This window comes from Podarcis muralis, chromosome Z (genome assembly GCF_964188315.1).
Source record: "Podarcis muralis chromosome Z, rPodMur119.hap1.1, whole genome shotgun sequence".
In the NCBI taxonomy this organism is placed as follows: Eukaryota; Metazoa; Chordata; class Lepidosauria; order Squamata; family Lacertidae; genus Podarcis; species Podarcis muralis.
Window position 1 is genome coordinate 32,548,485 of NC_135673.1, and position 21,226 is coordinate 32,569,710.

The following is a 21,226-nucleotide window of genomic DNA, read 5'->3' on the forward strand; positions in this document are numbered from 1 at the left end:
CAGCTCTCAGAGCCCTTAGCAAACTATCCTTCCCAGGATTCTTTGGGGCAGGGGAGGCCATGACTGTTTAAAGCAGGGGTCAGCAACCTTTTTCAGCCATGGGCCGGTCCACTGTCCCTCAGAACCGTGTGGTGGGCCGGACTTTTTTTTGGGGGGGGGAATGAACAAATTCCTATGCCCCACAAATAACCCAGAGATGCATTTTAAATAAAAGGACACATTCTACTCATGTAAAGACATGCTGATTCCCGGACCATCTGCGGGCCAGATTTAGAAGGCTATTGGGCCGCATCCGGCCCCTGGGCCTTAGGTTGCCTACCCCTGGTTTAAAGTGATTTTAGCTGTTTACTAGCTCATTAAATGTATAGTGTTGGAGGGGCCCAAAGTGAATCAACAGAGTAACACACAGTTGTTTGTTCTTCCGACCTCACTTGGTTTGCCCCCACGCCTCCTTAGTCTGTTTGTGAACCAGAGTCGACTGAGCAAAGAGGCATTCCAGTCGCTGGTCTCTCAGTGCCCAGGGCCCCTGTGTGTGCAGGTGGAGGACTATGATCAAGCAAGTGCAACTCTGAGAAAGTATGCCCAGCAGAATGGCGTTCGAATATGGATCGGGACTGAATACACCACCCTAGGACTCTATCGAGAAATCCCCCTGGTAAGTAAGAAAGATGGAGCGACTCATGTACAGGGGAACCATTGAATCAGAGAGGAGGCTGCACTGGAAAAATTGGAGGAGAAGCATAGATATCTGCCTTCCATTGAGTCAGACCATTGGTCCATCTAGCTTACCATGGTCTACTACACTGACTGGTCAGGGATGTGGGTGGCACTGTGATCTAAACCACTGAGCCTCTTGGTCTTGCCGATCAGAAGGTTGTCAGTTCGAATCCCCATGACGGGGTGAGCTCCTGTTGTTCTGTCCCAGCTCCTGCCAACCTAGCAGTTCAAAAGCATGCCAGTGCAAGTAGATAAATAGGTACCACTGCAGTGGGAAGGTAAACAGCGTTTCCGTGCGCTCTGGTTTCCGTCACGGTGTCCCACTACGCCAGAAGCGGTTTAGTCATGCTGGCCACATGACCTGGAAAGCTGTCTGTGGACAAATGCTGGCTCCCTTGGCCTGAAAGCAAGATGAGCGCCACAACCCCATAGTCGCCTTTGACTGGACTTAAGCGTCCAGGGGTCCTTTACCTTTTACCTTACCTTACACTGACTGGCAGCTGCTCTCCAAGGTTTCAGATGGGGGGCACTCCCAGTCCCATGTGGAGATGCCAGGGATTGAACCTGGGACTGTCTCTGTGCAGAGCAGATGCTCTACCACTCAGCTATGGCCCTTCCCAGGTGAAAAGGAAGAACATAGAGAGTGAGCCATCATCACCACTCATGGTTTGGAAACTTAGGATAGGAATCTGCCTTGTACCAAGTCAGACAATTGATTCACCTAGCTTAGTATTGTCAACCCTGGGCCCATCCATACGGGAACCCCTTTTTGTTTGCTAAAAGCAAAAGTTTTGTTATGTTTTCACATGGCATCGAATAGTGCATCGCCTCCATTCACTGTGCAATTAAGAGCATAAGAGCTAGTCCAGCATTCTGTTCTCAGTGGCTGACCAGATGCCTGCGGGAAACTGGCAAGCAAGACCTGAGCACTCTCATCCTGCAGTTTCCAGCAGCTGGTATTCAAAAGCATGCTGTCTCTGAGAGCATAACCAACATAGCTAGTAACTTCCTGCACAGGAAGCTCCCTGCATGGTTTTTGCATGCTGTTTGCTGTCTTAAAACCTGCAAAGTTTCTGCACCACCTGACAATGTTTGCAGCGGGTGGCAGTGCATGACAACTGAGCTGCCGAGCCTTGCTTTTTAGGTCACATAAGCTATTATTAGGCACACCTCTCCTTTCACTCTGGTTAGGGCATATGCATTTGCACAGAAAGTTACCTGTGCAGAGGCGTGGTTTTTTTCCTGGGTGGTGTAACTGAAGTCTCTTTTTTATGCACTGTATTTCACCACAATGCCTTGTAGAACTAACGGGGAAAGTTGTGAAAATGAAATAAAATGCCATGTGAATGCAGCCTGAAATTGGAAGATTTGCTAATCCCCCTAAACCTAGATAGACCTTTCATCTGATTCCAAAGGGACTCTTCCTCGTGGCTTATGTTTGTTACTTCACAAGTGTTTTTAATGTTGAGCTCTGGGAATGAAACCAGGCTCCAGGACCAGAGCCCTGCCTCAAATGGAGTTCATTGAGGGACACAGCAGACATCAGGAGATGATCGTGCGTGCATGCATGCATGCATGCAGGCACTCTAAGATATGCTGTGAGAACTGCCACATATAGAATGCAGCAAAGGGGAACTGTGCAACATGCTCTGCAAGTGATGACAAAGGCCTGCCTCCAGCTGGTCTGTTTCAGGGTAAGCCAACAGGTGCATCCCCCCTGAGAATGGCCTGTTGACATGGCTGCCTCCTTCCTGTCTTACAGGAAAAACTCTTGGTAGAGGAGTACTCTCCTGTCATGATCACCAAAGCAGTCAAGAACGCCAAGGAGCAAGAGATGCTGCGAGCTGCCCATGTATGTAAGCCCACCGCGAGTGCAAAAGCAGTGGAACGTTGTGGTGCAATGATCTTGTGAGTTTAGATTTGGGTGGAAGCTCAAGGGAGTTCTCCTAAACCACAGCAAGTGGACCCTTTACCCATGACTGGTCTGGACAGTGTTGCCTGAAGCCTTTGGGGCTGGCACCCATCAGGACTGGTGCAGGAGAGGGTGGCTCCTCATCTTTGACAGTTTCGGGGGTTCTTCATCCAGTATCAACTTGGGGGAAGACCTACAAGGGGATCTTCAGCATTGAACTCTGGGGATGCTGCCTGCTCCCCAAGATTCTTAACCCATGGGGTGTCTGTTTTGCCTTCTGAGGACTCCATGTCCAGTACCAGGTCAGGGCTAGACATGATGCTGGAAGAGATTTTACCATGAGGCCATGTTGCAGCCATATAGTGTGGCTCCAGCCAACTATGATGCCTTCTGCAGATGAAAACTTGATGCAGGGTGCAGACAGTCAAAATGGGACATCTGTGAATGATGTGTGCATTCCGGAACAGACATGATGATAAAATGATATTTGAATATTTATTGCAATCATGTGTTCCATTTGGTGTTTAGAGAGAGAGAAGGGTGTTTTTGGACATGCTCATAAATTTGCAACGTGGCTATTTATTATTTTGCTGTAAGTTTCTCTGTGTACTTATTATAGAAAGGCAGGATAGAAATACTAAACAACGATTACAACCACAGGTACGAGATGCCATTGCAGTGATTCGGTACTTGGTCTGGCTGGAAAAGAATGTTCCCACCGGTTCTGTGAATGAAATCTCTGGCGCCCGTTATGTAGACCAGTTGCGTAGGTCAGTCTGAAAAGGGCAATGCTTCATTTAGGCTAGTTTTGCCATGGTCTGATGATTATCACATTGTGAGAACATGGAGGAAGGCCTTTTCACTGGTGGCACCAGTGTTGTGGAATGTCCTCTCTGCTGAAATATGAGAAGCCCCATCTATGTTGGCATTCCCCCGGCTATTGAAGGTACACCTGCTTAGACAAGCATTCATTCCCCTGAATTTGAACTTCTTGACCTATCTGTTTTAATTGGGGGTTTTAAAAACTGTCTCATTGTTATGCTTCAGGTATAGGGTGGTATAGAAATTAAATAAATAATAAAAAATAATGGTATTAAATCTGAGTGGTTTTACTATTTTGGTAGAGTTGTTTTATTCTTTTATTTTAATTATGTATGGAATTTATAGTAGATTTTATGCTTGTAAATGGCTTAGAAGCTTTTGTGGCATGTGAAGAGTATGAAAATCAATCAGTGGTGATGATGCTGCGGAGGGTGAAAAGGGTGCCAACCAGAGTTTTCTCTTTCCCTCCACAGCGAAGAGGCCAACTGCAAGGGGCCCAGCTTTGAGACAATCTCCGCCACTGGTCTGAATGCAGCTCTGGCCCATTACAGGTAGGGATTGAGGATAAATTTGTTTTGGTTTGCAAACCTACCTGATTCACATTTACCAAAACAATACAGGAACCAAAACACAGGTAACCTTCGAAATTCACAGTTCCACAACCCAAAACATGTGGACAGCTCCCTCTCTCAGAACCAAAGTAGTGGAGGACTCTACCATTTGCTTCTCATATCACTCACCATTTCCATCTCCTTAACTAGGGCCTATAATTAGAGATGGATAGGGATGGAGGGCTCTGCCCTTATCAGTTCCCCCCGTTCCTCATTTTCCCACTCTTAAATTCAGTTCTCCACATTTCTGCAGCGGTCTGTGATTTGTGAAAATTCGCCAGCATTTTAGTGCAAATTTCTCCTAATAAACATGTTGTTGTTGTTTTGTATGCAGTTTTGACTGATGTACACATTTGGAGGCTCCATCTGCATTATACATTTAAAGCAGTATCACCCCCCTCTTAAAATGGTAAGGGCTTCGCTCAAAGAATCATGGGAACTGTAATTTTTTAAGATTGCTGAGAGGTGTTGCCCCTTCCCAGAGCTACAGTTCCCAGAGTATTTTAACAATCAATCCCTCTTCCCAGGGAACTCTGGGAATTGTAGCTGTGTGAGGGGAATAGAGGAATCCTAACAACTCTCAGCACCTTTAACACAGTTCTCATGATTCTTTGGAGGAAGCCACGACTGTTTAAAGGGGGATGATATTACTTTAAATTATAGAGCATTACAGTAGGCTACATTCCAGCAACACAGAAATCAGGCCGGAAACACACGATCCTATCCACACGATAACATTTAAAGCACATCTGTGCCACTTGAACGGTCACAGCTTGCTCCCTTCGAAACCTTGGGAACTGTAATTTCCCCCAACAGGGCTACAGTTCCCAGCAACCTTAACAAATGGCAGCTCCCAGGATTCTTTGAGGGAAGCCATGTGATTGAAATAAGGGACGTGGGTGGCGCTGTGGGTTAAACCACAGAGCTTAGGACTTGCCGATCAGAAGGTCGGCGATTCGAATCCCCGCGACAGGGTGAGCTCCTGTTGTTCGGTTCCTGCTCCTGCCAACCTAGCATTTCAGTAGCATGTCAAAGTGCAAGTAGATAAATAGGTACCACTCTGGCGGGAAGGTAAACGGCGTTTCCGTGCACTACTCTGGTTCGCCAGAAGCGGCTTAGTCATGCTGGCCACATAACCCGGAAGCTGTACACTGGTTCCCTCGGCCAATAAAGCGAGATGAGCGCCGCAACCCCTGAGTCGGTCATGACTGGACCTAATAGTCAAGAGTCCCTTTACCTTTACCTTATGTGATTGAAATGCATCAGTGTGGCCTCTTCTCTCCCCATCTTTCAGCCAGACACAAGCGCCCAAGGAGGAGTACAAAATGGGGGTGGTGAGAAGCGTGGCCAGGGGAGAGGAGGTGTGGCCTAGAGAGGCAGTCAGTCCAAGGGAGAGCCCCAAAAGGCCAAACAGAGAAGTCTGGAGGGGCAGATTTGGCCTCTGGGCCTGATTGTTCCCTACTTCTGCCTTACTGCCTCCTTGCATTCTCCACAAGAACAGTTGAAAAATTGGGTTTGTCAAAACTGGCGTCACAGCCTCTGAGAACTTAGGCTTGGCACACATTACCACTTACTTTGGCTCCAGTGCAATCCCACTGCTGGTGTTTGAAGCAATGCACACATGATACTGAGCCACGGTCCCTATCCGCACTGTTGTTTCTTGAGATATACTGCTGTTTGATGCAGCTTCTACCCGATTTGAAAACCTACATTCACTTCACAGTTAAGCTGAGGCGGGTACATTCGAAGCAGATGTTGCACATGTACAGATGGCAGATTCACGAAGAGCAATGCTGGGCTGGGGGTGGGGAGAAATCAAACAGTTAATGTGCATCAGCTGAAGACATCCCCCCACCCCCTCACTGGTTTGAACAGCAACATGCAAGCGCAATGTTGTTGTTGTTGTTGTTGTTGTGTGTGTGTGAGAGAGAGAGAGAGAGTGTGTGTGTGTGTGTGTGTGTGAGAGAGAGAGAGAGAGAGAGAGAGAGAGAGAGAGAGAGAGAGGCTTTGTTGCATTTTAAGCTACTGATGTGTACATAGCCTTGGTCTGCAATGCTCACATAAAGGAGCCAGTCCTAAAAGCCGTGAGCATGTAGAGGGAAACCACAGAGCTGCCAAGAATCTGCACAAACCGGGGTGGGCAGGATCTAAAAATGGCATGCCCAAATATAGGTTGTGGTTTGTGCACATGGGTTCCTGAGCGTGCATGTCACACCTGCCTCTGCAAAGCATAGGGAGAGAGAGCCCTGCTGGTGAATTCAGCATCCTGTTTTCTCAAACTTGCTAGCCGCCGCCGCCCCCCCCCCCCCCCCCCCCGCTTCCAGGAAACTCACAGAAAGGCACAAAGGCAATTATATCCCCACCTGGGAGCCTTGGGACATGGAGGTGCCACTAGGGAGCTCACTCCCACAAGAGGCAATAATGACCACCAATTTCAATGGCTTTAAAAGGAGATGGTTCGTGGAGGATACGGCTGCCAATCGTTACTAGCTGCTCTGTTTGTATGCTACATTCAGAATCAGAAGCAGGCTGCCTCTCTGGGGAGCTATCCTGGGAGAGAGCTGTCGCTCTCTTGCTCTGCCTGTGGGCTTTCCAGAGACACCCAGGTGTAGACATCCGGTGCATTTAAAGTATCTGGGAAGTCTTTCATAGTGCTTGGAGTTGTACCATAACTCTGTGAGGGGTAAACTCAGGGGCTGGCCAGGTTAGCCCACAAGGGCACAGGCCTAGGAAGGCACAAGAATTGCACCTCTGGCCTGGAGTGGCTAGGAGCCTGCGCACACCCCAGGGCTGCTCCTCCGTTGTTCGGTCAGGCATACAGGCTCCTCTGGCCATCTCTGCAGAGGAATCCAGTTGCTGGTGTGTACTGCTATAGCCAGGTGGGCAGGAGCAGGACTGGACCTAAGGGTCAGGGGTGCCTTTATCTTTACTTCACTGTTGCAGCAGCCCTGTGGAGGCCTCTCCAGTTGGCTGGCAGAGCTTTTAGAAGTGTGAGCAGGGGCTCGGAGAGAAGAAAGACAGAGAGAGCAGGGAAGAGTTGTAGGAGGAGGGGAAAGGAAGGGAAGCAGAAGGAGGCAGAAGGGAAAGCATGGAGCAGAAGGAGGCAGTAGGCAGACAGGCAGACAGACTGATTGGGGGGATGGGGAACAGAGCAGACCCAACTCTGATGGCCAGGGAGGAAATCGCTGTCGGTGTGCAAAAGGTGAAGAAAAGCAAACTTTAAGTTTCTACTCCATAGTCTCTCCTGGCTTTGGAGGCACCAATATAGTTCCTTGCCAAGGGCACAAGCGCCTAGGTTCGTCTCTGGCTAAACGACGATTCCTAAGATTCTTTGGGGTGGTGCTTGAAATGTATGGTGTGTACATACCATAGCCCTGGTTGGTCACTGTAGAAAACAGGAAGAGGGTGCTGGATTAGTCTATTCTTTGGTCTGATTCAGCAGGGTTTTTTGGTTTTTTTACTAGCAGCCTTCGTGGTGAGGTGGAGCAGCCCTCCCAAAACCAGCATCCCTGCCACTTACTGGGTGGGTCTTGGGTGACCCATGGTGGTGGCTCAGATGGGATGCACCAGTGAGAGTGGCAGGTTGGCACTCGGTGCAGCCACACAGCCCAGCCTCACCACAACCTCACTCCACACAAGGCACATTCAGATAAGCTGCATCGGCCCCGGTGCTGGGAGGACGGCTTTGCAGCGCATTCCCACCCCTTGGGCCACTGTTGCTTCTTACATTCTTCCTCTGTTTTTCTGATTGTAAATTGTTGTGATCTTTTGTTTCTCTATTGTTGTCATTTGCCGTAGGACTTTATGGTGAAGGGCAGGGGAGGAATAAAAACCATCATCTAAACAGAGGCTGTGTACAACCCATGCCTCTAAAGCACATGACTTTCCCCCAAAGAATTCTGGGAACTGCTTGTTAAGGGTGCTGGGGATTCTAGCTCTGTGAGGGATAAACTACAGTTCCCATGATCCTTTGGGGGAAACTATGTGCTTCCATATAATAGTAATATTCCTTTACTCTTATTGGTGAATGTTGCCACCTTATCCTTGTTTTTGAATTTCCCTGCGTCTGCTGGCGACTGAACACTGAGCTTGGAGGCACAATTGCCTGACCCAACATGCTAATTCTGATGTTCCTCTCTGTGTCTTTCTTTTCCTCTTTCAGCCCATCCAATGCTACTGCCCGAAACCTGACTGTGAATGAAATGTACCTGCTGGACTCAGGGGGCCAATATTTGTGAGTATGGGATGCCCTCTCTCTCTTTGGCCAGGCTCAGGTGCCTGCACCTGGCAGTGGGTTTTATGGAGAAGCAGCTCACCTTGTGGGGCAGAGCCTCTGTGCTAGGTTGCTGGCAGGCGGGTCACTGTACTGTAGGAGGGAGAGAGGAAAGTGGCAGGAAGGTCAGCGGAGTGCAAACACACTGGCAGAGCCAATGTGGCACTCCTGCTGATGTGCTTACACATCACCAACTTCCCCACTGCCTCACCCCTCCTCCTCCGTCTCCTGGTAAACACCAGTGAGCCATCTGCTGAGAAGGTAGCAAAGAGACTCCTCCCCACCTAGCAAGCTGCTTCTGGATTTATGGAGCTTTCTCCTATCAAGGATAGCACTCTGAGTATGCCCCAGTGACAACTCCTTGTACGCTAGGGTTTGGTTTCATCTATTGATCTCTGAAATACAGCGTCCTACCCTACAGACTGTATCAGAGGCAGATTTAGGGGAGTGCAACTGGTTTGGTCGCACTGGGCGTGGAACCTGGGGATGCCACAACTATTATTTAGAATGCAGTGAAAGAGGTGGGGGGGGCGCCAAATTTTGGCATCACACAGGGTGCCGCTAAAATTTGAGAACTCAGCATCTGCCACTGACCGTATGGAGTTTTAAGAGCAACAGCTGGGACCCTCTTGATAGTTCTGCTGCCCTCACAGGCTCGGGGTGGTGGAATCATAGACTTGTAGAGTTGGGAGGGACCCTGTGGTCATCTAGTCCAACCCCCTGCAGTGGAGGGATTGTGCCTGTGGCGGCCTCTAAATTGTGGAACTTCCTCCCCATAGAGGTGCATATGGTGCCTACATTATATAGTTTTTGTCATATGATGAAGACACACCTCTTTACCTTGGTTTTGACAAGGGGTGTGTGTGTTTTAGGACTCACCTGTGATTTGTTTAAACTGTTTTTAAATTGTTGTAACCCACACTGGGACCTGCAGGTGAAGGGTGGGTAATGATTTTGTCATAATACTTGTTGTTGTTACAAATTATTGTCTGCTTTCTCTATAAAGTCTGTAAAATGATGTGAACAGGTTACAACATATAAACAGTCAGAATATTTACTACCCATCACATGATACAATTGAAATATCAAACTATGCCTAGGAGGAAGAACAGAGGTGCTCCCAAATTGTCATTATTTTTGTTGTTAAGATTCATTAGGATCCCTGCTCAAGGAACAGGTCTTGTGGAGGAGATCCAGGGTTGAGGAGCAATAAATGGTATTTAAAAATACAGCTACTCAGATCTAACAGGTAACCAGAAGGAAGAACAAAGGCATTGCTAAAAAACGAAACCCTCACTTCCTAAATCAGGGTTAAGAGTCAGGGTTAAGTGTCTGGGAGCAACAAGTTCCACGTAGCAAAGCGGGAACTGCTGCTCTCAAAGGTTCTCCACATGCTCCCCTAAATATATTTGGCACAACTTTGGGGCTAAGTGAGGGGAGCCCAATCCACCAAAACAGCTCCTCACTACCTAAAACTAGGTAGTTTTATACACTCTGGACTCCTTAAGGAGTGGGGGACATGCCTCTTTGCATGGCAACTGTATTACCGACTTTACTTCAAAATGTGGTAAGCCAGCCTTGCTACATTTTGGGAAGCCCTCCAGCTCCTTCTGCCAAGTGAGGCTCTGGACCTCTGTTGCAAAATCCTGACCTGACGGGGCACCGTTGCCTGACAAAGCTTCCTTCGCTTTGCTTCTCTCACCCCTGCAGAGATGGAACAACGGACATAACCCGCACTGTCCACTGGGGGGAGCCCACAGATTTTCAGAAGGTACTGTTTCTTCTTCCTACACCTACACCTGGATTGCACACCTGGGACTCGGGGACAAAGTCTTGTTTTCCTTCTGCTGTATTTCCACCCCCACCCCCTTGTCTAAGTTACTTTGCCCTCCTTTTCTCTTGCTACTTTCAGGATGGCTATGGTAAAGCAGGTGGCTCCCAAGTGCGTTGTTGTTGTTGTTGTTGTTGTTGTTGTTGTTGTTGTTGTTGTTTTTCCCAAAAAATTATTTATTTTCACAAAATTAAAAACAAACAAACAAACAAACATAAATCATAACCTTATTAAAACTAATCTTCTTAACATTGTTAAGTGACTTCCTCGTATCCCCCTGGTTGAATTTCAGTGCTTATTATTCTAACGGTTTTCCAAATCAAAGTTCTTATAATTTTAACTTAATCACTTAACATCACTCTTTCTTCCCAATTCAGCATTAAACATAATAATTCATCACATTACTTATTTAAGTCCTAAGCCTAACTGGTAATTGCAAGCTTTTTCCAATTATTTTAACTTAACGTATTTAACTAAATAATCATTAAATTTCATCCATTCTTCCTGGTACTCCTCCTCATTCTGGTCGCGGACTCTTCCGGTCAGGTCGGCTAGCTCCGAAAAGTCCATCATCTTCATCTGCCATTCTTCCACAGTTAGTAGTTCTTGCGTTTTCCATTTCTTAGCTAGTAAAATTCAAGCAGCAGTTGTGGCATACAAAAATAATTTAACATCTTTCTTGGGCAATTCCAAAGCTGTTATTCCCAGAAGAAAGGCCTCTGGTTTCTTTATAAATGTATATTTCAACATTTTTTTGAATTCATTATAAATCTTTTCCCAGAAGTCTTTCACCTTGGGGCATATTTAACTTTTTCTGGGCCTTCGCCTCCGTTGGTGAGAGCCATCTGGGTGTCTTCCTTTCTAAAAGATCTTTATATTTTATCCAAACATTGTATAACGATTTCCTAATTAAATGATTTTTAAATGCATTATGGGCCTTTACCTTACCATACCATAAATATGTGTGCCATCCAAACACATTGTCAAATCTCTCCAGATCTAATACATCAATATCTTCTAGCTGTATCCACTCTTTAATCCAGCAATGTGCTGCTGCTTCAAAATAGATTTTCAAATCTGGCAGGGAAAATCCCCCTCTTTCTTTAGAATCCGTAAGTAATTTATATTTAATTCTGGGGTTTTTCCCCTGCCAGATAAATCTAGATAAAGCTTTCTGCCATTCTTTAAAACATTTCACATTATCTATAATTGGGAGGGCTTGAAAAAAAAAAAAGCATCTTTGGCAACACATTCATCTTAACCACTGAAATCCGGCCCAATAATGACAATTTGACCATACCTCCAAATCTCTCTTAATTTCATTCGATAATTTCTCATAATTATCTTTGTTCAGATTTTCCCCAGACAGCTTCACCCCCAAATATTTAACTTTTTTCACAAAATCAAGGCCCATCTTTTCTTGTAGCAGTTTTCTTTCATCGTTGTCCAGATTTTTCTCTAATAGTTTGGTTTTCCTCTTATTTACCGGTAACCTAAATCCCGCTACTTGTCCAAATTCCTGTATCAGCTCCAGTGCTTTTACTGCACTGGAGTCTGGGTCTTGTAATGTTAATACTAAGTCATCAGCAAAGGCTTTTAATTTATATTGTTTGGATCCTACTGTAATATGTTGTTGTTTTTGTTAATTGAATTTATATACCACCCTATACCCAGAGGTCTCAGGGCGGTTCACAGAAAAGATCACAACAGATATAATCAGAATAAAAACAACAACCCAATAACACACACACCCCCCCGAAAGGAGCCACATTTTAAAAGGGTATAGGACAGGCATGGGCAACCTAAGGCCCATGGGCCGGAAGTGGCCCATGGGGGCCATTTAACCGGCCCACGGACCCCTGCCACCCACTCGGTTGGCTCCCGTGCACCACGCTAAACCGGTGCAGGGCAGAGCGGGGACCGCCTTCCGCAACGCTGGGCGGCTTCCCATTGGCTGTAGGAAGCTCCTCCAGCCAATGGGAAGCTGCGCACGCCTCCTCTGCGCCGGAAGGAGTGCTGGAAATGGCATTTGTGCATGCATGCATGCGCTCGTGCACACACACACATGCACTCCGGCCCACCGTGGTGTCTGCAGGATTGTGAACCGGCCCATGCCCCAAAAACATTGCCGACCCCTGGTATAAGATGTCAAACAGATCAACCATAAAGGTAAAGGGACCCCTGACCATTAGGTCCAGTCGTGGCCGACTCTGGGGTTGCGACGCTCATCTCGCTTTATTGGCCGAGGGAGCCGGTGTACAGCTTCCAGCTCATGTGGCCAGCATGACTAAGCCGCTTCTGGCGAACCAGAGCAGCACACGGAAACGCTGTTTACCTTCCCACTGGAGCGGTACCTATTAATCTACTTACACTTTGACGTGCTTTTGAACTGCTAGGTTGGCCTGGTTAAAAAGTTAAGTTTTTGCCTGGTGCCTAAAGGTGTATAATGAAGGCGCCATCACTTTGGGCAGAAATATCTCAACTGGCTTACCTCCTGAAACCTGTCCCCACTCTAGGGAGACCCCAGCAGTAACCAAGCCAAGCGGTATATTGATTCCCTTTTGGAACTGATGTCCCTGGTACCTCTGCCTATATTGGGCACTTGGTGAGAGTTGGTACAGGTCTCCCCCTTCCCCTCCCACCATGCATTTAAAGTGTACCCCTCCCAGAGCTGCAATTCCCAGCACCTCCATAAGAAGGAAGTATCAGCAGGCTTGGGGAACCCTGAGGTTTGCAAAAGTACCAAAAAACAAAGAACACAACCAACAACACTTTTCAGGGGAGGATTCTGGGAAGGGGAGGGGACAAAAACAGCTGAATAAGAAATAAGTATGCTCAATGGAATGGCCACAGAATGTGGAGGGTGGGGCTGGAATGGTAAAGGAATGGACTGCAGGGCAGGCAGTGGCTGGGCAGCAGCACTCAACACTGCAACATTTTGTTGCAGGATTTGCATGTTGGTCTCAGTTCATGACTCTGAATGGAAACTCATCTGCTGTGCTCTGCAAGGGGCTTCCCAAACCAGACAAGGAAACTGGGTGCTTAATAAAAACATACTGTTTTATTATCTTTCACAACAGCAAGTTGTTGGCATCCATCTGTCTCAAGAGACAATGGAGTGTGCCTCCGAGGGTGAAGTCAAACTACTGCATTAGTAGCACCGAAGTGACGTCCCTGGGGCACAAACCTAGGCAGTGTGTATGGAGGTCCTGGGCTGCCCAAACAACAAGACCCACCCCCCTTGGCCTCACTGATGTGGTCCAAAGGAAAGGAAAGCAATACCTTTGGTTGAGGAACAACAAATAAGGGATTATTCTGTAACCCAGAGAATTCTGGGTGAAAGGACTCTGAGTGGGTGGGTGAAAGAGGTCTTGGAAAATATGGTTGTCGTCCCCCCCCCCCCTTCATCCCTGAGTGCTAGATCAGGGTTGGGTTCCTCACCCCTCCCTGCTGCCCCTAGTACTAAATGGACCAGTGGTTTAACAGTATAGGGCAGGTTTTGTGTGTTCTTACGGCATATAAATTTTCCATGAATCTGGCTCATCTTTTCCCCCCCTTCCATTTCAGACATGCTTCCTTTCATCTCTTTGTTTCTTCTTCTCTTCCACTTCTTAGGAAGCCTATACCCGTGTGCTGATGGGAGTCATTGACCTGTCTAGGCTCGTCTTTCCATCCAGAACTTCAGGTGAGAGGGGGCACCAAATAAAGTCAGCCCAGCTTCTGATATAGAGTGTTTGCCTCCTCCAAATTTAATTCCAGCTCTAGGAGGGGCAGCCCAAGGTCACACCCACACCATACATCTAAAACACATTTAAAGCACGTAAACGTATGGTGTGAATGTGGTCCAAGACATTTTGCTGCCTGAGCCAAATGAAACGATTCCATGGACAGAAGCTGGCTGGACTGCTGGTTGAGTCTTACACAAACACCAGTGGTTAGTAAGGGTGGTTAAGGCAGACTACGTGCGATACATACAGCTCTGTGTTCCCTCAGTTCGCTGCCATCAGCACCACTCTTACCTGAGGCAGCTTCCTCACTCTGCCTAAAGATAGAGCTGGCCCTGTGAATATTCTTTGGGCATAGGTGAGAGTCTCTCTGCAAGTTGTTCTGTTCCTGCTCCCACACCGCTTTCCTCCCGTGTCTCAGTTTTACTTAGACCCTGACCCACCAGGCAGTTCTCCAGACCTACAGCCTCAGGGGTCACCTCTCAGGCCATGTCACACAAGCTGTAGTGATGGCTGCCAACTTGGGTGGCTGTAAAAAAGAATTAGACAGATTATTGGAGGATATCAGTGGCCACTAGGGACACGGGTGGTGCTGTGGGTAAAAAGCCTCAGCGCCTAGGGCTTGCTGATCGAAAGGTCGGCGGTTCGAATCCCCGCAGCGGGGTGCGCTCCCATCGTTCGGTCCCAGCGCCTGCCAACCTAGCAGTTCGAAAGCACCCCCGGGTGCAAGTAGATAAATAGGGACCGCTTACTAGCAGGAAGGTAAACGGCGTTTCCGTGTGCGGCTCTGGCTCGCCAGAGCAGCGATGTCACACTGGCCACGTGACCCGGAAGTGTCTCCGGACAGCGCTGGCCCCCGGCCTCTTGAGTGAGATGAGCGCACAACCCTAGAGTCTGGCAAGACTGGCCCGAATGGGCAGGGGTACCTTTACCTTTACCTTTATCAGTGGCTACTAGGCATTCTGATTATGTTCCACCTCAAAGGAAGTATGCCTTTTATTACCTGTTGCTGAGATTTGCAGGTGTGGGAAAGGGTGTGCGGGAAAACTAAGTGTTCTCTCCTGCTGTTCCTCAACAAAACTTGACTTTTCTCTTTTAGGGAGATTTGTGGAGGCACTTGCTCGCCGAGCCTTATGGGAAGCTGGGCTCAACTACGGCCATGGCACTGGTCATGGCATTGGCAACTTTTTGTCTGTTCATGAGTGTAAGTCGCACCAGGGTCAGGTTGAATTGCGCTTATATTGCCCTTCAACAGTGACAAACAATGAAACAAACATTTTAAAAATGGTAATCCACCTTCTACGCTACTAGAAGCTGAATTCTGGAAAATCTGTATAACAGCCTGCCCTACACATTTGCTTATAGATCGGGTCTGCTGTAGCAAAGGCCAGTAATTTGCACAGGGCACTGAAGCTTTGCCAAGCTTGGGGGTCACTGGAGGTGGGGCCAATTTATTCCAATTTCCTCCCCGTCCTCCTTCCTTGCAGATATACTATGGACATTTAACTAAGCTCAGTCCTATCAGGATACTTTCAAGCTGATCTCTGTAATATTCAGGACTAGAAACTTGGGGAGTTTTAACATGAAAAAATGAAAACCAAGATTTCTCATGATATTATGTCTGTTTGCAGGAGTTGTGTAGCTTTGGTGAAATGCCATGGGAGAATTGGTTTTCATTGCATTAAGAGGGGAAGACTTCATAGTTCAGTAGGGATGGCAAAATCTCTTGGGCTGGTTTTCTGATAGCAATAACTGATCCTCTCACCTTTAGGGCCTGTGGGCTTTCAGACTAACAATGTGCCCTTGGGAAAAGGCATGTTCACCTCCATAGGTAAGTGCCACATGCTCTTCACTGGTTCTGATGCCACCAAGCCTTGCTTCCCCCTCCCCATCCTGAATCGCAGGCAGGGATTCTTTTTCTTTCTGGAGTTTGTATCTGGGAACTGCTAAATGTTTTATTCACTACACCATATTCTAGAGGGGTACTTGTGTTAGTCCGTTACAGTGAGCAGAAGTAAGATTTTTTGCAGTTCTTTAAACCACATGAAATCACAACAATGTGCATGTTTACCAAAAGTCTTAGTGTGTCCATAGTAAAAGCTGTCCACAGTTTCAGTCTAATAAGATTTATTGCAGCATTAGTGTCTGTCGTTCAGAGCCCATTTCGTGAGACCGCCTTCTCTCTAGATTTCCACCCTCCCCACCCAGGAATTTGCATTGCTAATGAGGGTCTCATTTAAATAAACAGCCTGACTGGTTTGGGCAATGAAGTAAGAAGATTTGCCAGATTGGTGGGGAGGGGGAGGCACAGAAGCACTCTGAACTCTCTCTCTGCCTCCTCTCTCCTTTGCCCCATTCTCTCCAGAGCCAGGATATTACCAGGATGGTGAGTTTGGGATCCGCCTGGAGGACATTGCTGTTGTGGTAGAAGCAAAGACCAAGGTGATGCTCCTTCTCTGCCTTTGATAGGTCACTAATGGGTGGGCGCAAGACAACCTGCAGGACATTTTCTGTACAAACCGTGAGCTGTAACCTTAAACAGGTAGAGATTCTGCAACATACAGGTCAGGCCTTAAGGTATTTGGAATCCTCAAAGTCTCTTTCATTCCCATTTCCCATTCTAAGGAGGGCCCTTCTGCATGTTCAAAGGGAAACAAAGCATTTATAATTGTCCTTTGTGTGAAATAACTGCAGCCCCTAATCCAGGACCAATTGCATAGAAAGAGGGAGCCTTTTTGGCTGAAGTGTGAACTCCCATCAACCCTGACAATTGATCATGATGGCAGGGTCAGGTGGGAGCTGTAGTCTAGCAACATCTGGACGGCCACAGGTTCTTCATACCTGCTATAACGCAATGTCCAGGGCAAGGGTAGGTGGTCATTGTCACCCGTAGGATGGTGGGGGACAACCCCATCATCCCTTGGATTTCCCCGGGGCCAACTCAGTCATGTATGGACAACATCTGACTTCTTCACGCTATAACTTGACAACTGGCAATTATATATGTGAACAGACTTCACTAAGGGCTAGACAAGATGTGAATCTAAAGGTGTCATGGCAAACCATGCCCATGGGTGGTTGTTGTTGTTTTTAAAGAAAAGTAAATGCGGTGTGTAATTTTCATTAGGACTGTAGTATGTGAGGAACCCCTGAGTGGTTTTGGCTTGTTCACACACCCGAGTTGCCCTTTGATTCTACAGAAGAGAGAATGTACATGCAAAACTCAACCTCACAAAATTGATGCAACTGCTGAAAAAAATGTGAGCCACCTCCTTTCTTTGTCTGCCATAGTACCAAATGTCTGAAGAGCCCTACCTGACCTTTGAGGTGGTGTCCCTAGTGCCCTACGACCGGAACCTCATTGATGTGAACCTCCTGTCCTCAGAACAGGTGGGTGCAAGCTAAGGGTGGGCAGATCAGTCTGTTTCTGGCATTGTTCATTCGTTCCAGCCCATTTCTACACCCATCTGCAATTTTTAAGAAAACACATACAAAAATTAACATTATATTTGCATGCACTTTATCCTAAAATATGCGTTTTTGCCCTGATAGGGGGTACATAAATGATCATAAAACATGTATTGGGTGTGCATCTAAAACATTCATTTCTGTATGCATTTGGTATATTGAGCCAAGAACTGCAAAATTTGGAGAAGTGCAAAAGCTAGAAGAGAACTGTGCTCGATCTGTGAACTAGTATTTATTTAATTTAATAGGATTTCCTACCAGCCCTTCAGCATAAGGTCCTGGGGTGGGCTGCAAACCTGCACTCATAGAATATTAAAACCCAATGAAACAATTTGAAACAGTCCAAAGAAGGGCCCAGGGTGTATGAATTAGATTTGTTTGCTTAAAATTACAGACTGATTAAAATCCTCAAGCATCTCTAGCAAAAGCCTGGTGGGTAAAGAGAGCAGGGTCGTGCAGAGGGGAGGAGCCTGCCACACCAAACACAGTGTTCCATTTCTCTGTCTCTCTGTCTCTCCCACTCTGCCTGCCACCCACCCCCACCCCAGATCAAATACATCAACAGGTATTACGAGTCCATCCGTGAGCACATCGGCCGTGAGCTACAGAGACGCAAACTGGATGAGGAATACTTGTGGCTGGAGCAGAACACAGAGCCCCTTTCTCACACCAACCTGCTGACAACATCCCTAAGTACCCTGGCTGTAGGCACCTTGACCTCTACTCTTCTGCCTAGGATGTAGGGCTGAGTTGGGGGCATTATACCGCTTCACTGGTCCACATCGCTGCACTTAAGCCTGCATCTCCTTGCTGTTCCACCTCCAAACTTAGCCTACAGTTAGCAGCCATCTATGGCTGCCGGACGCTGTTGCTTCCAAAGCCTTCTGCCCATCAAGTCTCCGGCTCCTTACAGGACAAAATATATGCAAACAGCCCTAGATCTACAGAGATCCAGTCTGCTCTGAGAATTTGGAGAATCTGTGCTCATCTTTACCTACAGTATATCCAATAAAGGGCTCTGCCATTAGGCCATAAAGAGAAGGACCTGAGATGTCCATGTCTGAAAGTTCATTCAATGCCCTCCTTCATTCTTACTGCATTATGTGTCAGTGTCATTTCCCCCCAGTTAAGAAAAAAAAAATACATCTGTATGTAAAAATGACACACAGAAAAAGATACACCCCTATTTGACATCAGGATTTAATACAGCAGTATATATAGCCCCAAAGAAAAAGAAAAACCCAAAAGGAGGAAATAATGTACTTGAGATTCCCTTGAGTCAGCACCCCATCTGTGCATGGGATTGTCTTCTTCACGTTTCACCAACTAACATGGAGCATCTGTGGCTGTCTCAGCCTGGTTCCCTCCAGATTTTGGCCCACAGCTCTCACAGTCCCTTGTCCACTGGCCATGCTTGTTGGGACTAATGGGAGTTGCTGTCCAACGACATCTGGAGGGCACCAGGCTTGGGGAACCTCAGTTTGGATTTTCTGTGGATTGTCGTTTGCTCCAATTGAGTTTTAAAGAGTGTGGTTTTTGCAGAGAAAGCTCCTGAGCACAAACAAAAACAGGTGCTTTGACATGGAGCTTTAAAGCACAGACTGTTCCTGGGAAGAGCAGAGGAAAGGTAAATGTGGATAAACCCAATTTCAAGTGCATATTGTAACTTCAGGTTTTTTGCAGTTAAAGTGGGCCTAAGTGATCCATTGCCTTTGCTCAATAAATCCACTTAAAAAAAAGAAACAGACTTTTTGCAGTTTGGAAAGCAATAGAGAAATGCCTTGAAAGTGTGGCTTGAAAGAATGATGTATAAACACCTGCAATCAAATTAAGATGAACGTGGGACAAACACTCATTGTTGTATAAAACCACCTTGCAAACAGATCAGAAGGTTATATATTTTCTTCCCTCTTACTGCACTTACGATCATGAGCTCTGCCCTGCTGCAATTTGGGGGTGGGGGCAGGGACAGAGAAGAGAGATGGACCATAGAGAAGGAAACTTTTAGAGCAACCCATACAGGGCCATAACCAGACAAAATGGCTGTGCAATAGACCATCTACACTTGGGGGAAGTGCACAGAAGTTCAATTATGCTTTAAAAGTTTTATTTTCTGAGATGGGAGGAGGGCGAATGGACCAAAACAAGAGAGGAGCATATTTTGATCATGGTATCATGCAGGTGTCCTATAAAAAGCAAATGAACAAAACACAAAGTTCCATAATAAATGTCAAGTGTTCGAAAAAGCCAAAATGTCAACGTCACGTGTTATGACTTGCATGGACAAGAAACCCTTTACTATTTTTAAAATAAAGTACAAATTATTCCAGTATTTCTTGACGTGAGCAGCGTGCGTCCTTCATTCTTGACAGCGCACGAAGCCGGATTGCAAATGTCACGCAGCCCCATAACATTTTGTATGTTCCGTGTGCCTACCATCTCCTTGGCAGGGCTGGAATGTAATTAATTTCTCCCTCTCTTTTATTTCTTCTCCCCCACCCCCCTTTTTTAAAAGACATCCCTCTTTTGCTTTCAGCCTGGGACTATTATTCATCCACTTTGTTGGATTCCATTTTTATTGCTTGAGCTTGCGGCTTCAAATCACCAAGGTCATACTCATCTTCTGTGGGAGAGATTCATTGTGAGGGAAAATAAGATGGTCCCAGTAGCAGCTGCGCCACGGAGCGCATAACGCAGGCACAAACAAAACACATGCCCAAAGCGCATACGGCCAGGTTGTGTATTTACTGTGCAGATAGGGCATGCCATTTTAGGGAGTTAAACTTAATTTTTGTGAATTTCTTCAGTGAGGAGTTTTAACCCTATGTTTTTGGGTGTGAGGAATTCAGATCTGCTTTTATTCGTGACTAAACGTTTAGCTTGGTAAATCTACATGTGTTGAAGAAGCATATCAAGATGCTTTCAGAAAATCAAATAATTTTAATTTTACCTTCTGAAAATGTCAGGTAATGCAAACAAGCAAACAAACAAACAAATGCATGTATCTGACAATCATTTTTAATGAGTTCTACGCAATTTAACAATTCACTTACCAAGCAAAACTAAATTACTTTAACACAACCAAAGTATCTTTTGAATTCCCAAGTCATGTTACAACCTTTTAGCACCTCTCATTTGCTGAATTTGAAAGTTGAAAAATTCAGCAGCTCCTACTATGCTGGCCAATATTGCTACCAGACTATTGTTTTATTCTGGGTGTATTCTGTAACATGTTCTTGGCACAATAATCATGCACTAGTGCGCTAGTATTTATTCTGCTTTAGTTTACTCTGTGATGCATCTTCAATGCTACCACCTTATTGCTGTCCATAGGAGCAATAGTGCAACAGAAGTAGCCCATGAAATACCATTTGTGGCATTAAAAATTACGGGTTTTAAGTTACGGGATATATACTGACTGGAAATGAAGCGGTTTGATCACCTAAAAACTTTTTCAGGTGACAAACAGTATCGAAAGTGAGATTGCACACAGGGGTGGACTTTGGTAATATGGTGCCCTGAGTGAGGACAAAATTTGGCTCACCCCCACTCCCCACCCCAGATTTCTTATTTTCACAATAATTCATTTTGGGACAGTTGCTTTTTTCAGGATCTTCTCAGTAGGTACCCACATAAATATAGGTATGATGATGTGCCCTCTTAGCTCAGCACCGGGGGGGGGGGGGGGGCAACCTGCAGTGCCCTAAACCCATTGCTGTTGCACATGACCACCCTAATAGAATTGTGGGCACAAATCATCATGAAGTCACATCGAGAAGTCTGTCTGGAAGGGGGCCTGCACAGAATGGAGTTTGTGTCAAAATGTAGTATCCTGACAGTGCGAAATCATGCTCTGAAATTATACAG

The 21,226-nt window shown here is 46.4% G+C and overlaps 1 protein-coding gene across 1 annotated transcript in view; it reads left to right on the plus strand.

Annotated features, from left to right (window-relative positions):
* XPNPEP2 (X-prolyl aminopeptidase 2) overlaps positions 1–19,102 on the plus strand; it is a 34,381-nt gene extending 15,279 nt beyond the window's left edge. The window contains exons 10-21 of the mRNA XM_028714745.2: positions 457–655; positions 2,480–2,569; positions 3,290–3,399; positions 3,925–4,002; positions 8,225–8,296; positions 10,046–10,106; positions 13,782–13,851; positions 14,991–15,095; positions 15,663–15,722; positions 16,257–16,333; positions 17,183–17,281; positions 17,908–19,102. Of these exons, the coding sequence (XP_028570578.2) occupies positions 457–655; positions 2,480–2,569; positions 3,290–3,399; positions 3,925–4,002; positions 8,225–8,296; positions 10,046–10,106; positions 13,782–13,851; positions 14,991–15,095; positions 15,663–15,722; positions 16,257–16,333; positions 17,183–17,281; positions 17,908–18,102 (1,216 nt within the window). The 3' untranslated portion in view covers positions 18,103–19,102. The remainder of the gene's footprint in view (positions 1–456; positions 656–2,479; positions 2,570–3,289; positions 3,400–3,924; positions 4,003–8,224; positions 8,297–10,045; positions 10,107–13,781; positions 13,852–14,990; positions 15,096–15,662; positions 15,723–16,256; positions 16,334–17,182; positions 17,282–17,907) is intronic.
* Positions 19,103–21,226: the final 2,124 nt, after the last annotated feature.